The following is a 17,977-nucleotide window of genomic DNA, read 5'->3' as shown; positions in this document are numbered from 1 at the left end:
GTGCAGAAGTTTCTCTTTCAAAGCTCAAGAGGATCACAGCTGCGTTTCGTTGAAGCATCAAGTTTGTCTCAGATGTTTCTGCTAATATTCCTCAGGAGCAGCCAGTCACTATCATCAATTTTTACTGACAATTAAACGTGATTAATAATTGCTTTCTGTCTGGTCATGACACTTACAGTGTAAGCATAATGCATGGAATCTGAAATGTAAAATATTTATATAATTCATTGTTTATGATTAATATAATATAATATACTTAAACTTTTAAATTTCCCTTCTTTGGATGGCAAAATGTGATTGAAATTAAGTCTTATTTTAGTATAATTGAGATTGAATAAGTTGAATAATTGAGATGCCACTACGGTTTTTGTTATTATTGAATTTGCATTACATTTGATTTTTTTAGCTTCTGCTTTCATGTTGTTTTTGCCATTTTTATTGGTGCTTGTTGTTTTGTCTATATAGATTTTATTAATTTTTATTTCAGTTTTAATTTTTGTTATTTTAGTTTATCAAGTTAAACTAAATGAAAATGAGAACTGTTGCCTTGTTTACCAACTGAAATAAAATTAAGTTTTTTTTATTTTATTTCAGTTAACATTTGTTTTAGCTCAAGTAACAAATAACATTGTTATACAGACAATTCATTAATAAATGCAAAAGGCCTACTCGGGAGAACTGAATGTGGAAAACATGTTTGGGCACAGTTTAAGACATTGTTCAGATCTCTTCTGCAGCTCCAGAGGAGGCATGTGAGACTACTGTGAGCTTGAAGGAGAAACATCTGGGAATTAAGTAAAAGACCGTAATCTCACGGCTGTCTAGGAGACTCAACTCAGATTTGTCTTTCCAAACTGACTCCTGTCTAACTACTGTCTTGCTCCACCGTAAAACCCCTGTTTATGACCCTGCTCCACTCAGGATCTGAGAAGGACATTAACATAGCCGAGAACTACAGACCAATCAGCATCATCTGACAGGAGACATGAACTCTCATCAGCAGCAATGACTGACAGACAGACAGAACTCAAGCCAAACGTCCATAAGATGACATTATACAAGATAGCAAACACCACATTTGCTTCTAGAGTCTCAAGACAAACATTAAAGTCAAAAATGACCTTCTGCCAAAAGATGCAGAATATACATTGTATGGTTACTGAATCCACAATGCAGTGCAACCAGACTTTCCATATCCAGTGCAAAAAAAGAAATAGAAGCATTTATTAAATCAGACTGCAACTGCCAAGCGTAACATTTTTTAAAAACAGAGTAAAATTGCAAGAAGGAAGCATAAAAGCATGACAGGGAACAACAAGCAATGAATACTCACCAAAACAACTCAATGAAGGACACTGGCAAACACAAATATAATATTTGGAGTCTCTATCCATTAGGATTCATGATAGCATCATGACAATGCTGATTGATATTAGACATGGACAAATTGGAATGGACTGCAGAGGAGGAATATGTGTTGGCCTGTAGATTCATAAGCAGGTACTAACTGACACAACTAACCAGCCAAACCAGTGAGGCCTTTGGTTTATTCACACTAACTAATACACAGGAAACACATGGAAAAATCAGGAAGAGGATGAAAGAAAAACCTGTCAAAATAAAAGACTCTAGACAAGCTCAAACCCCAGCATTTAAATTGTTTTGTTTGATTGTAGTGATTTCATCAGGATCAGAGGCCTGGATCATCTGCAAACATTTCTAATGATAATGATAAATGCCCAGATCTATTTATAGGAAAAATTACATATGCAATAATTTTAAAATTTAATTTGCAGAGGTTTAGCAGTCTGAAGTCATTTAGCTCTTCTTCTGTGTTTCAAAGTATTTAATACAAGTATTCAGTTTATTGTATTTCTGTTAATAGTCCGTGTTCCTTTTATATTATATAAAAGGTTATGGAAATGTTTGTGTGCATATTTGGTATTGTTGTAACACTTAAAGCCTTTATGTATAATGCATTATAAAAAATATACATAATGTATGCTGTAAAGCATTATATCCTTTCATAAATAATAGTTACCAAAGTTAAAATGCATTATACTTATTAAAGGCGGAACAATTAATAGAAAGGTATTATAATTATGGTTTCAAATCATGAGATCATACAACACATTATAAGGTGCATTACAAAGCATAATTAATGCATTAAAACCACTTTTATAATAAATGATGCTGTATTTTTTCTTATTCTTTTTACTGAAATTTTCTTCTGTAAAAAAAAAAAAATGCAAGAAAATTTTCTTCTTAATGTTTAACAGAGTATAAAAAACCCATAAGAGATTTATTGTCTAGTCATTTGTCATTTCCTAATGATCTCATATTTCACTGATATTTCAAAATACTGATGCCATTTCAAAAGCTTTATTTATCTGTCCAATATTTATGATCAGAAGCTCACTGACCTGATTCCCTGCTGAAGGGTCAACTTTCAAAGAATGAACTAAAAAGATGAAAACAGCGATGAAAGTGATAAAGTTGTTTTGTTTTTCTCCAGCTGTGTGTGTTTGGTGTTTGTCCTCATGGGGGCTGGACTTTGACAAATTTCACTCTTTAGACAAATTGCCCGTCACAGGAGGATAACGAGTGACCTCTGATCGCTCACTAATGTCTTCAGTCTGATACGAGACTCCGGCAGAAAATATCAACTCGACTTCACAGAACAGCAGACCAACCCACTGAATCCTGATGAAGATTCTTACTAAACCAGCCATTAACGAATAATATTTCACAGTAAATGAATGCCATTGGTTACTCTGTTTGTGGGTTTTACCAATTTTTTAACAATTTGTAAAACCCACCGACAGATTTTGGCCAAATGTATTCAACGACAAGAAAAACTAAGTGCCCACATATAACTCTGTAACCTGTAAGTTGACGAAAATATGTAAAGCCACAATACAAACTTTGACAACGTTAATTATTTCAAATTCAATATGCACTGATTTGGTGAAAGCCGTGACTGTTGTCGGGTCAATATAAGGTGTTTATCTGTGCCGACTGCGTTTATGCACCTCAGACTCGACTAAATTAATCACAGCATCCACTCAACCAATCAGAAACAGTCCTCCTGTGACTGTAACATCACTCATTTTCCTTTTAATCTTTGTTGATTACAATGCATTTTTTTTCATGTCAAGTCACCTCTATAAAAGCGCTTTATACAACACTTTACAGTAAAACAAAAAAATAATCAAATCCATGATGCAAACATCAATTATGAGACTAATTCAAAGCAGCTCTAAAAAGACAACAGCATCATTATTGTTGATTCAGTTTAGTTCAATAACTGTAAAAAGTTTATCAATTATCAAACAAGTTCAACTCAGTAATAAGCAGCTCTCAGTTCTTTTTCAAATTATGTTGTTCTTTTCCCTTTTCTTTATTTTGCACTGTTTTATTTGAATATTTATAATATACAATGTAAAATATTAGCTATGCCAGTAAAGCACTGATAAGTGGTTCCAAGATGGCGCCGTTGTGTGTGGCACGCCGTCTGCTGCTCTCTTTGTCATCTATTGTTTTTATGTGTGTCTTTTTTAAGCACGAGCTGTAAAATGGTGTTGGTTTACGACTACCAAACACTAAAGGACATTCAATTGGCCATTGAAACTGCCAGGCGTGACATTTACGTGCCTCCCACTTCTTCTCTACCTACACGTTCATATTTCTCTCTACATCATTGCTGGCGACTGGCTGACTCCATTGTCTGATGGGTCTGTTTTGGCCTGTGAATGCGGTGCTCGCTGGAGTAGGCTTCATGCATCGTATTAATGGCTTCGACCTGTCGTACCCAGCATGCTTTCCATGTCTTCGTGCCATCTTCCTCCCTGTGTTCGCTCCCGTGGAGTGAATACCCTCAATCTTCGATCACTGAGTCGGACAACGCAGTTTCAGGAAGATTCGTCGGTATATAAGGTGGCTGTGATCAACGCGCACTCTCTGGTAAACAAAACTTTTTTATTAAATTACTTTTTTACTTCACATGCTTTGGATATACTATGCATCACAGAAATTATCGGTCGATTATCCGGCCGTGGGGGAGGATTGGCGACAGTTTTTAAAGACACATACATCTGCCGTTGTTTATCAACTATGACTCGCAGTAGTTTTGAAGTTCACTTGTTTCTACTCTCTTTGGATAAATCAGTAGTTTTTGTTATTTATCGGCCACCTCATGTAAATAAGGATTTCCTCAGTGAATTCACCGAGTTCTTGGGGGAAATTGTCACCAATTATGATAGAATCCTGATCATGGGGGACTTTAACTTTCATGTCTGCTGTACTCCAAGCCACTTTCAAAATAATTTCTTAGTCTATAAGACACTTTTGATTTTTTTGCAATGGGTTTCTGGACCAACTCATCTTCAGGGCCATACTCTGGAATTAATTTTATCCCGTGGGTTAACAGTTTTTGACATTAATATTGATGATGCAGGCTTGTCTGATCATATGCCTATATTGTTTTCTATGCCATTGGATGGGAAAACAGAGACATTCCCCACTTCCACATTGGACTCGTACCATCACTGACCATTCAGGTGAAGAATTGTCCTCCATGTATGTGCATTTAAATGCTAATTTATATGATTTCTTCTACATATCACTTGGATTCTAATGAAAATCTAAGTCTGTTTAATGCTACCTGTTCTAATATTTTAAACTCTGTTGCACCACTAAAAGTTCAAAAACATTAACAAAATTCCGTACTTTGGCAAAATGACTTTACTCGTTCTCTCAGACAGACCTGTAGAAGAGCTGAACATAAACGGAAAAAAGATCAACTACAAGGGTCATATGAAATTTTAAGAGACTCTCTTTCTGCCTATCAGTGGCTGTAAAGGCTGCAAAATGTAGTTATCTCTCTGAGTTAATTTTAAGACATAGCCATAAGCCAAATATCCTTTTTTCCACGGTTGAATCTGTTCTTCGCCCAAATGTTAATCTGTTTCCTGAGACATCGGTTTCTTTTTGCGAGGACTTTGCAAGACATTTTAATGATAAGGTTTCCCAAATTACATCTTTGATGCCTCTGTTGGCATATAAAATGCCAGATATTCCAATCACTGCTTCCACTTGGTCTGTCTTTGAGTCTGTAAACATGAATACTCTAATTGAGATTATGTCTACTCTAAAACTTACTGTGTATCCTCAGGATGTTATTCCTTCACGTTTCCTTGGACAGATTATTGAGACTGTTGGCCCCGATCTGTTGTCTATTACTAACAAATGTCTTTATACTGGCATTGTACCTGGCGACTTTAAACTTGCCACGGTGCGGCCTCATCTTAAAAAACCAAGTTTGGATCCCACATTACTGGCTAGTTTTCGTCCTATTTCAAACTTGACTTTTCTTTCCAAACTTCTGGAGAAAGTGGTTCTAAATCAACTTCAGTCTTATTTGACCATCAATTCAATCTCTGAAAAATTTCAATCTGGTTTATTACTGACACTGGGCAGTCTAAGGCTTTGTTTCTGTTAGACCTCAGTTCTGCTTTTGATTTAGTTGATCATAATACACTTATATCACGTCTTGAAACATGTGTTGGCCTTCGGGGTACGGTATTGCAGTGGTTTCGTTCTTATCTCACAGATAGTAGGTATGTTGTTAGTATTGGAAACCACTCCTCATCTGAAATATCTTTAAAGTTTGGTGTCCCTCAGGGCTCAATCCTTGGTCCAGTGCTGTTTTCTCTTTACATGTTTCCTCTAGGATCTATTCTTAATAAGTATGGGGTCTCTTTTCATCTGTATGCCAATGACACACAAAGATATATCCCTTTGAACCCTAACCCTAACTGGATGTTGTAAAATAGCTCAAACTAAAACCGAAATAATGATATTTCGTATCTAATGAAATGACATTCAGACATTTTTAAATACTTTCTCATGTATAAAATGTTGTAGTAACAGATAATTGTGAAGATCTAATCTCTCACAATATTTATCATTAGGATTAGTTTAATAAACTTTTTTTATCATTATCTCAGCTAGTTGCTAAGCAACATCTTATTTTAATTTAGTTTAACTTGATGTACTAAAATAATTAAAACTGTAATAAAAAATAAATAAAAACTATGTAGATATACAAATCCTAAAAATTACAAAATTACGTTACAAAATTATGATGTACATATCCATATCCAAATATGAACAAAAACTAATATTATCTCAATGATACTTAAGTAACACTGAAGCAACACAATTCTATTTTATCAACTTAATTTAAATCCACATTTCTGTTTCTGATCTAGAGAGTAAATGTTGAAATTAAGTGTAATTGTCTGTGTTTTTGAACAAAAGGAAAGAGCTTTAATGTTCAGTTCTGCTGGGTATTTAGAAGAGTTGCAGTTCTTTTGGAGGTTTTGTGCTTCTTATTGTGCTGAAGAGTGGAGATTGAATTCATGTTGAGAACATCAGTGTGAAAACGAATGCATATGGAGCTTTATTCGATGAAAATGTTATAGTTGTTTGCATGAACTCTTGCATTTTTTTTTTTCATTTAACTTTCACTGTCTTATCTTCATTGTATCAAAAGGGCAGCAGGAACAGGTTTGGATCAGCATGTCTGAATGATGACCGAATATTCTCATGTTTTCTCTGATCATGATAATTGCCCAAGAGATTCATCAGGACTGCAAGCAGCTGATGGAAGTGAGAAGAGACGCGAGCCTTTCCTGCTTTCTCCCTGCAGGTTTGAGCAGCGACGGCTCTCCTGGAGCAGAAGCGTGGGAATACGTCAAATCTATTCTGAATACATCTGCCATACGCACCCAAACTGAGACGCTACAGCACGATCACACCGGTCCACTCCTCAACTACAGTCTCATATTTAAAAGCATTAGCAACAAATTCCAGGAATCATTCAAGGTTATTATACACTCAAAAACATTTAGGTCTAAATTTAAGATGTATGTATTTGATTTGCATAATGTCCATCTAATAGAATTTTAACATAAACTAATAAACTTAAAGTAAAGCATATTTTTTCTGTAATAAAAAATATATACTCATCAATAAATCCAATTTGTTTCAATCTCGTACATTTATCTAATTGAATATTGCTTGTTCCACAGCTAGCCATATTTAACCAGGTTCATACTTTTTAACTGAAAAAAAAAGTTATTTTCACAATGCAATTCTATACAATTAAAATAAATGCATTATTGCATTAATGCAAGTTTTTGTTTTTGTTTAAAGCTGTGTAAACCAAATGGATGGAAATGTTTCATGCAATTAAAATCGCTAAATCTTTTTTTTTTTTGAGTGTAGTAACATAAACTTAAAACAAACTTTGACTGGAATAAAATAAAATATAAACTTATTTTATTTCAGCTAATTGCCAAGGCAACATTTCTTATTTTTATTTAGTTTGATGTACTAAAATAACTAAAACTACATAAACCTAAAAATAAAAAAATAAATAAAAATGACAAAATAAACACTCTACAAAATTAAGAAAACTTCATTTAATACTAAAATTAAAGTAAATAGAAAATATAAAAATAAAAACTCGAAATATTAACAAAACCTGTAGTAGTATTTCAATGATACTAAAATAGCACTGGTGCCATTTCATATGATATGTATTTATATGAGATTTTATGAATTAAATCTTAATATTTTATCTTCCACTCCCACTGTTCAAAGCAATGTACATCTATATGTATTTCAAATAAATGTATAAATATTTACATATTTTGCACATTTGCTATGATGTGTTTAATCGTCTCTTCAAACTGACGTCTGCTGCTCAAATCCAAAAAGCAAGTCAGGCTTATGAACACAGACAAAGAAAATGAGACGCGCTCCTTTACATTTAAAAATGAGTCTGATATTATTTTCTTCATCTTGTTCAAATGTCAGACGCTGCCCTCAAAAACCTCATTAATGAACATGAAGGAATCAGACAGAAGCAGAACGAGTCCGACAGCCAGAGCTGTGCTGATTATGAGTTCAGGAGCGAGAGCGAGAGAGAAATAAAAGAACAATGTGTGTCTCACCCCGGGTAGAGTCTTTTGTTCGTGGAGAGCGCTCTGGGCCTTCAGCGCTGACTCTCTGGCACAGTACGTTAGAAAGGCACATCCTGAAACACACAAACACACACACACAGGTCAGCCCATTCAACACTTCATCTGTGTGAGTTACTAAACCATCAGAAAATATAAAAATCTAGTTTCTTATAAAGCATGTTTAGATTTGTATTAGTTTTACCTTGACAGGCTACAGTTGCTTAATCACAAAGAGCCATAAAGAGTACAAAATCATGCAGAGAGACACATCTAAACCATTATGCAAATGACAGCAATATTCAAAATCACATTGTAAACACATTGTAAATGTCAATTTACTTCTCAAGCACAATTAAAACAACAAAAGTTGACCAAAGTGTGGTATAAAAATCGAATTTAAATCAAAGAAAAAAAAATTGCATTTTTAATGTGAATGGTACATTGTAAAAAAATAAAAATAAGTTGAAAGAACTTGAGATTGAGGCAGCTAGCTTCAGCAGATTTTTTTAGTTTTCTCAACTTGTTGTTTTAAGTTTATACAACAAAAAGTTGAGAAAACTCAAATCTTCTGAAGCTGTTTGCCTTAAACTTTTTGTCAGTCCTGTCTTCCTGTGTCTTGAGTTTCCCCTCCTCTCGTGCCCATATTTGGTCAGTTTCCTGTTCTCGTTTAGTTCTCATCATTAGTTATTAGTCTCCAGCCGTTTTTTATTAATTATCTAGTTTTCCCCAGTGTTTAGATTCTGTAAATTCTGTTGTTTCAGACTGCAAAGACACACAAAGACTTAAAAACTATTTAGAGATTTTCAAAGCTGACCAAAGCATGGTATAAAAAATGAAGTATAAAACAAAGTATAAAGAAAAGAAAAATAACACACAATAAATGGCAAAGTAAACAAAATAATCTTTATTTTTCAAATAAAAGCCAGAAAGAACAAGTGAGTTTAACTTGGATTTAAAGTCATACAGTATAAAGTTAGATCATGTCTAATGTGAATGTGTAGATTGGTTCAGTTTCAGGGCTGCAGAGAGACATAAATTAAGTCACAGAGAGACACGTCTGACAGTTATGCAAACGACAGCAATATTCAAAATCATATTAATTGGACAAATAGCAGGAAAAATCTCCACATATGCATTTTCAGACACCTTCACCTCCAACAGTGGTACTGCAAATTAATGTGAACATGCTTAAACATCAAAAGCAAATGTGTTTTTTGCCCCATGTGCGGCGGCGGTGACCCTCTGAGAGGCATTTCTGCAGCAGCGGCACAATTTCTCATCACCTTACAGCAGACGCGCTGAAGTGCCCTCCTTAGGGACCAAGAACACACACGGCACCCATCGGCCAAACCTGCATCCACTTACACAGCAGCACTCAAGTGGAGATCCTTCACAAAACTCAACAGGCTTTACTTTACAGTTCAAGTGTGTTGGTCATTTTTATCCAAAGCATCTTATATACCTTATGCAAAGAAAATATATTTCCTTATTTATTGTTGATGCTAACCCTGGAACAACATACAAAACTACCAAATTTTGTTTAATGGCAACATATAATCATTGCAGTTAATAGGGTTCACCGTCTGTTTGATTTCATGACATTTGTAACTAACTGCATGATTTTTTTCTGTGCATTTCTATCATCCTCATCACTAATAACCTACTCTTAAATATAATGTAGAAACTTACATTTTTCTGTAAAGCTGCTTTGCAACGATTTGTATCATGAAAAGCGCTATACAAATAAACTTCAATTGAATTAACGGTCGATACACTAAATAATTGAATGTATATTAAAAAAATATACAGAGTAACATTGTGTTAATGTAGAATAATAGAATAACACATAAGGAATTGCCGCCTTGAAAAATATGTGACAATATATTACCTAACAATGTAATGTAGGTAATATTTACTTGTAATGTATGTAATTTTATATTTAATAATACACTTTATATTCTATAGATGTACTGTGTTAAAATAAGGTACTGTGGGTATAAATCTATTTACACACACACACACAGAGGGGGCACCAATGAGCGCACACACTGGCACTATATTTTATCAGGGTTGTGATAAAGAGTGGCACGGCCACCCTGAAATATGATTACCGCCTCCACCATCATTGGGCTAGAGTAGTGTCAATCCAACGATGCCTGTATGCCATTGGATCAGAGCGCTGTCAATTGCTGCCTGATTGTTGCATGCAAAGTTTGCATTTGGAGCGCTCAAAACACCATTAGATCAATGGGCTCTGTCAGTGCTTTGGCAAGGTAGTGTTTCTTTTTTTTTTGCCATGCAATAAAGTTTAAAGGCCAATTTAAAATATTGGTACAGTAAGTGCACAAAGGTGCGAAAAGTGCGAAATTGTTCCAAAAGGTGTGCATTGTTGAAGGATCATGTGTCATGTAATATTCCCATATCAAACTTTAACAGCCAAACAAAAAAATATTGGTAAAGTAAATTTCTCTAGGCTAATTCACGAGACCAATATATCCTTTATTAAACTACTTTGTCGAATTTAACGCATCCTTACGGAAATGCTGAATCAGTTCATTCACTTCTAACAGTGCTTAAAGGGAGCAGCATCATACAACTAGTGAGGACAGCGTCGCGTTATTTAAAGGGGAAGTTCACATGTCAATGAGTAACAAAGGAATACTGTAAATAGCTGCATTCTGATTACTTTTATGCCACTGATCAGGCTTTTGTATGTGACCTGTGCTAGCAAAAATGAGCAAACTTTAAAAAATTAGTTGTTTTACATTATTCATTAAAATACCTTTAAAATGATGTATGAATTGGATGAAAAATTAGCCAAGTCGATGGAGTCAGCAAAATAAATTTAGAGAAAAACTGCAAGTTTTCTGAAGGTTCCAAAGCAAAATAATCAACCAACATTAAATCTTTTCCCCCACTTCTTTTCTTAATAATCATTACTAGATTAATAGCTATACAAATATAACAAATAAACAAGTCTATAGTGTAATTTTTTATTTATTTTACATCTAAACATAAGTATTTAAGTAAGAAAAACAAATAGTAAAATGTAAAAATCACTTAAGTGTGTTTATCACAAATAAATTGATAAAAACTACAAAAGCAGTTCAATCAGGGGCAGCGAGTGATTTTCTTTTATCACGTGATTAACATTAATGCGACAGATGGCTTGTATTAACAGTACAATGCACAGATCTAATATAATGTTACACATCCGATGATTTATATAAATAAATGGCTGTTGCTATTTAAGATTTGAGTGTTTATATAATCACTTTTATGTTATTTTGAGTTGGATGGGGGGCACCATAGGGATTTGGCCTGAGGCGTAGAAACGGCCCTGTATATAATGTCTAGTCGAGATCTACCAGCACTTTCTCCTTCATGACCTGAGCATCACACACACACACACACACACACACACACACACACACACACACAGACAGTAAAACTCCAACACAATCTAAATGCAAACAGACTGACGATGAGAAAGTGCTGATCCAGGAGTCCAGCGGAAGCAGAACAAGTTAAATAACATTATATAAGAGCAGCAGGACCTGACACTGCCCAAGCCATCAAACACAACTCACCACAAACCATCCAAATCTCTACAGATACAGTGAGTTCTTCAGAGAGACACACTTCAAAATGTCTGAATGTCATTATTGCACAAGCTTAATATTTGTATGTTTGGTTTGATTTCAATCATGCAATGACATTCAGACATTCATCTTTAAGTGTGACTTAACCCTATAAATCCTACTGTATCATATTTCATACAACCTCTAAATGATCATCAAACTTTGCTGTTAAACCTGTCGCACACAATCTACTCCATGTCTTCTGTCTCTGATTGATAGTTTAGAGTTTTTTTGTTTTTTTTTATCAAGAAAAATCTCTTTTAGTGTAGTTGTACAAACGTCCAGCTTCAGCTGGTGCTTCGTGTGTCTTGCTGCTGTCAAATATTGACTGATTTTGATCAAGTAAACATCTGAATAACTGCAGTCATATTTCCAGATGAACACTTACTGGACGGAAGCAGCTCAGCTTTACTTGATTCTCCATCGATCATTTTTTTTTTTGGAAAAATCTGTGAGTCTCAAATCTGATCAACAGGATATTTTGAGGAACGTTTGTTTCCAGAAGCTTTACTTTCAGTGTTCCTCAGCGGAGGAATGATCTTCACAAGCCTCCAAAACATCTCGCATCTTCTGAGGAGCGTTTATTTCTTCATCTCTCATTCAGCATTGCATTGATATAGTGACGACTGATATTTATATCATTTAATGTAAGTATCTGCTGTACTGTTATAAAGGTTCCACTGATTTATGTTACAAGCATCAGAATTGCATCATATAAATGTCAGCATCTGCAAATATAAGTGACCCTGCAGCACAAAAGCAGTCATCAGTAGCACAGGTATTTTTCTCAATATTTAGATTTTTTTGCTCCCTCAGATTCCAGATTTTCTAATAGTTGTATCTCAGCCAAATATTGTCCTATCATAACAAACCATACATCAATGGAAAGATGATTTATTCATCTTTCAGATCATGCATAAATCTCAATTTTCTCAGAAATTTGTCACACATTTGCTCCGTTTGAGTCACTCTGAATAAAACCGAGTTTTTTCTTGCATATTCTCACTATATCAGAGTATATGAGCCATAAAACCTGATGAATCAAATACAATAAACTGTTCCTTTTCAAAGAATGTTCTTTTCAGACTATTATTTCAGGCTTTACAGGGTTAAGTGAAGTCTTTTGAGGTCACTGCATACTGACTCTGCTGTTGCACACAAGTGAATGATGAAAGGAAACATCGCAGCGTCTCAGAGCTGAAGATTTGCCCCACAGGCCGCTGCAAAACAGCTCAAGCGGCACACAGACCGACGATGAGAGAGGTGTGAAGGGCACGGATGCCAGTGGCCGGTCAAACCAAATCAACAACACCCACGAGCACCGATCAGAACGAGCCGCCTGCGGTTTGCTACTTATAGAGGCAAAAATGCATTACTGATGATGCATTTAAATATGCTAAGAGAAGGAAACAAAGGAGTTCCTCCTTACATTTCAGCATGAAGTGATAAACTGCTGCTGATGTGGTTTTGTTTTTTAACTAGAACTCAGTGTATAACTCTCAGAGGGTTTCTTGAGGACACTGAACTGCTCCTCGTGTTATTCTCAGTGACGGCCGTATGTGTGTCAGCATCCCTCTCTGACTCTCCTCCGGCCTGTTAATGCAAACTAACAGCTTTAATGCTACACGTCTGGTCCGCTGGGAACCATCAGCACAAAACCTGCACAACAGTGATTACAGCGAGTGCAGCTGGAGATGGAGACTTTATAAAAGGCTAAATAAGAGCCTAATGGAAATATTCTGGCCTTTGCACTTGTAGATTATATAATGTCTGTATTATGCTGATGAAAGAAGAGGAAAATATGAGCGTGCACAAAGAACGAAGCCACATTACAGAGTAAAAAATGATGTGTGTGAGAGATACTGCGAGATGCATTATTTAATAAATACAGACAGGCTTTGTGTTCTTGAATAACTACAGATTATTATCTGAATGCATGCAAAATTAAATCAAATAATAATGCATTTGCATGCTTCAACACATTTTTTTTAATCAATTAGTCCAATTTCTGCCCAATGAAATGCAAAATGCTGTATACATGCCTGTGATAGAGAACCTCACATCCAGGGATATGAACGAGCAGAAGAGGTCATAATGAAGAATTTTTCCCATGCAAAAGCCCAAAAAAGCTCCATCAGAACACCAGGAGACATGCTTCATGAAAATGGCTGAATGCTATTTGATCTGGGTTTGCGTTTGCATTGATGCTGCTCTGATCCACAAACACACAAATAAAGCTTCTTACTGTAAAAAAAAAAGTACCCTGCAATTCTTACCGTAAAGAGCTATTTCTGCTGGTGCTGTCTAACGATTAATCCCAAAATAAAAGTTTTTATTTACATATGAGTACTGTGTATATTTATTATGTATATATAAATTCACACACATGCAGTATATATTTTGAAAATATTTACATGTATTTACATGCATATATTTATATTCATATAATTCTACAAAAACTTTCATTTTCAATGCGATTAATCATTTGGCAGCACTAATTTCTACATAATTTAACCCATTAAAATAGTTTTGTTGGTATAAATAGATGTGCATAGGTTAGATTAGTGATGTTAAATAATACTTTTGACTTGAATAAAACCATTTTAGGTTAAAAATTTTAGTTTTTTTTTTTTTGGATATTAAAAAAGTTCCTCTTTTTTGTTTCAAACTGAAACCTTTATTTTTTTTAATAGTGCAAGTGCACCAGCAGTTTTATGAGCATGCACGATGCCACTTGTAAGGTTCTTCACATGGATCTTGAGAAGAGGGCGGATTTGCACGTGCTGATCTCACACACACAGGATCATTTATAGGAAGAGAAAGCCAAGTCCGACCTTTATGCATCCCGGTGAACCGGTCCTTGAGCACCGTGAGCTCGTAGATCTTTCCGAACTCCTCGAACAGAGGCTTGAGGTCTTTCTCCTCCAGGTTTCGTGGGATCTGACCGATGAAGAGCTTGATGGCATCGTGATCTTTCATCGGAATCGCGCTGTTGAGTCCGTTCATTCTACCGGAGCTGTTCGCGGTGCTGAAGCCATTCTCCGCCGTTACCGAGGCCATCTTTCTCCCTCCGGCTCTCTACCATCCACTCCTCCTCCTCTCTTTCTTTCTCTTCCTCTCCCTCTATCACTGCTGTAAGCTCCTCTCTTGGTTTTCTTCTTCTTGCGTTTGCTCTCCTCAGGATTCTTTCACTTTCTCCATCTGTCTCTCTCCCCGCGTGTCAGCTGCCACTCTGACTCGTGACGTCAGACCGCGCCTTTTGAAGAGACCCGCGGCTCATTTGCATAACAAGTCCGGGCCGGCCAATCACAGGGCGGCGTGAGTGAAGATGCTCGTGGGGGGCGGAGCGACGAGACAAAAGTCTGTACGGCGTTTAAAGGTTTGTATCTCAAAACACGGAGCGATATTTATAAAAGTAACATGTTTGCGAAGCTGCATTTAGCACCTTTAACACTATAATTGGCGGGTATATAAATAACCTCTAAAATAGCTACAATTTAATCATTCGGCCTGAAATAGTGATGAATTCTGGTTAAGTGGGACATTTTTTCCCAGTCATCTCAATGGCAAAAGTGTCCCAATTTACCTGAATTCACCCTAATACCTAAACTAAAAAATATACATACTGTTTATCGCTATTTTCAATAACACAGCAGGATAAAAAAACAACACAACTGCATTTTTTTTCAAAAATATATTTTATTTAAAAATGTACAGTACAGAATAAGTTGATTAAAATGAATTTATGCTTGGCTGAGCTTCTTAGCTACATTATTTACATTTTAAATCAATAAAAAACAGCATTTGTTTGTTTATAACCTTTTGTAATACAGCAAAGTACCTTGATATTATGATGATATTTTTCTATGTACAATAATTAGGCCTACAGCATAAACATGTTAATCATTCAGTACCATGCTATTATAATCTGATACCATAGGGTTATTATAGTTAACTAAAACTACTAAAAAACATTTGTGTTACTTGAAATAAAATATAAAACACTTTTTATTTCAGCTAGTTGCCAAGGCAACATTTCTCATTTTAATTTAATTTAACTTGATGTACTAAATTTTAATAATTATTTTATTGATTCAGTGAATGAAATGATCCAACATGCCTCTGGATGCTTGCTCATCACCTCAGCCCTCCATTTATGATCATGAGCTTCTATGTTTTAAACACATTGATTATTCTAAAACAGATAAAATAATAAAATCCTTATCCAACTCAAAAGCTAAAGATTACTGGGGACTTGATAGCTCTCTCATTAAAAACATAGGGAGATTTTAACGCCAGCTATTACACATATTGTGAATAAATCTATTGATGAGAGTATCTTCCCCAGTGTCTTTAAAACAGCAGTTATAAGCCCAATTTATAAATCTGGAAGCAAAAATGAAATAAGTAACTACAGGCCTATTAGTATATTACCTGTAGTATCTAAAATTCTTGAGAAAGCCATTATAGAGCAGCTAACCGATCACTTAGATTGTAATAATTTATTGCACTCCATGCAGTTTGGTTTTAGACGCAGCCTGCTGCTATTTGATAGAAAACATAAAGGCTAACTTGGACAGAGGGTGTAGTGTTTCTGGACTTGCGAAAAGCCTTCGACACGGTAAACCACCATGTCCTTCTGTCTAAGCTCTCTAAGTATAACCTATCCATGGAGACATTGCATTGGATACAATCGTATCTCTCAAATCGGATGCAATGTGTGAGGGTAAATAATGCATTGTCCTCTCTGAAGCCCGGCACAACTGGGGTCCCACAAGGATCAATTCTGGGACCATTGTTGTTCAGTATTTACATCAATGATCTTCCGGCTGTGTGCAAGGGCATAGACATCATCATGTACGCAGATGATGCCATCATCTACATACATGGGAGGGATAAGGAGCAAGTAGCCATTAAATTGTCCTCAGCCATGGACAAAATAAGTAATTGGCTTGAATCTTCTTGCTTAACACTAAATATTGAAAAAACTGTCGGAATGTATTTCGCTAAGTCCAATAAAGTTAAAGATATGCCTAACATCTATGTCAATGGACAAAAAATCAATATCGTGACAGAGATAAAATATCTAGTTGTCCATTTGGACTTTTAGACATTTTAAAAGAATGTGCAACTCTATTACATATAATATTTCCACCTTTAGACATATTAGGAATAGTTTGACAACTGAAGCATCTTTCATGTATTTTAATGCCATGATTTCTCCACACATCACTTATTGTTTGTCTTGTTGCCACACTTAAACCGCTCAGATCGGTCTATAATCAGGCGTTAAAGGTGCTTGACAGAAAAGCCCCTCGTTTCCTTCCAGACAGTTTAAAGTTGTCTGTAGAGCTGAATAATTTCTCTCGAAACTTAAAGAAATGCATCCTTGGTAACCAGTTGTGTCAGCATCAGTACACTTAAAGTTTACAAATGTAATATTGAAGTAAATGTTTTTGACTATGTTGTACATATTTTAGGCTGTGATGGTTTTTTGATTAGTTTTTCATTTAAAGATTTGATTAGTTTTAGATGATCACTGGTGCTATTAACAGCTATTTGTAATATTAATGTTTTAATATTGTGTGCACCTGCCCGGGGACTGCAGATGGAAATTAACATTTGCTAACTCTGGTACAAAGCATCTTTTCGTAAGATTAATGTATTTTGTACATTGTCCCTGACAAATAAACTACTAAAATAAAATAAATAAAAAACACAACAGGATCACTAAAACTTTAACTACAATTAAAATCAAAATCTGAAATATACAATTTCAAAATATTAATAAAAATATATAATAGTATCTAAATGATACTTAACTCTACCATGGTATAAAACTTCACATTTATGCTTTAAATGAATTTAGTGTTAATTCTACACTGATTTTCTGTAGAAACATAAACTAGACTCATTGTTTTTTACCTGCATCTCAAATATCTGTATGTGCCAGGATACAGAAATCATTTAGGGCTAAGAAAGATGGAGAAGGAAGCTTCTTTCTGTTATTAAATTGAATATGATTATTTTTATTGTTTGTCTTTTAAAGATGAACGTGCTGCATCATTCAGATTTGAGATGGCCTATTAAACATGTGTCTGCTGTCCGTGGTGCTGAACTCAATCACAGCATTAATAACAACTACTGAACACAAACACTTACCAGTGAACCAACTACTGAACAAAAGTGTGAAAATAGATGATAATTATGAATTGATTTGTATTTGAGACAGGCTCTTTGTGCTCATATTCTGACACTTGTCTGCTTGCTGTTCAACAGATGACTTTCTTTTGCTTCTTAATGATT

The 17,977-nt window shown here is 35.1% G+C and overlaps 1 protein-coding gene across 11 annotated transcripts in view; it reads right to left on the bottom strand.

Moving 5' to 3' along the window:
* The window catches only part of LOC306888223 (CUGBP Elav-like family member 4), a gene marked incomplete at both ends in the record, with an annotated part of 122,963 nt that extends 108,232 nt beyond the window's left edge, over positions 1–14,731 (bottom strand). For 6 of the 11 annotated variants that reach the window (XM_079446423.1, XM_079446426.1, XM_079446427.1 and 3 more), the window contains 2 exons: positions 8,022–8,104; positions 14,506–14,650. In XM_079446423.1, the coding sequence (XP_079302549.1) occupies positions 8,022–8,104; positions 14,506–14,650 (228 nt within the window). Of the gene's footprint in view, positions 1–8,021; positions 8,105–14,505 lie in introns of all 11 variants that reach the window. The other 5 variants (XM_079446418.1, XM_079446421.1, XM_079446424.1 and 2 more) reach the window with 1 other exon arrangement.
* Positions 14,732–17,977: the final 3,246 nt, after the last annotated feature.

The sequence above is a fragment of the Barbus barbus genome, assembly GCF_936440315.1.
Source record: "Barbus barbus genome assembly, chromosome: 22".
In the NCBI taxonomy this organism is placed as follows: domain Eukaryota; kingdom Metazoa; phylum Chordata; class Actinopteri; order Cypriniformes; family Cyprinidae; genus Barbus; species Barbus barbus.
Note: the sequence above shows the minus strand (reverse complement) of the source record. Positions and strands in the feature narration are given on the sequence as shown.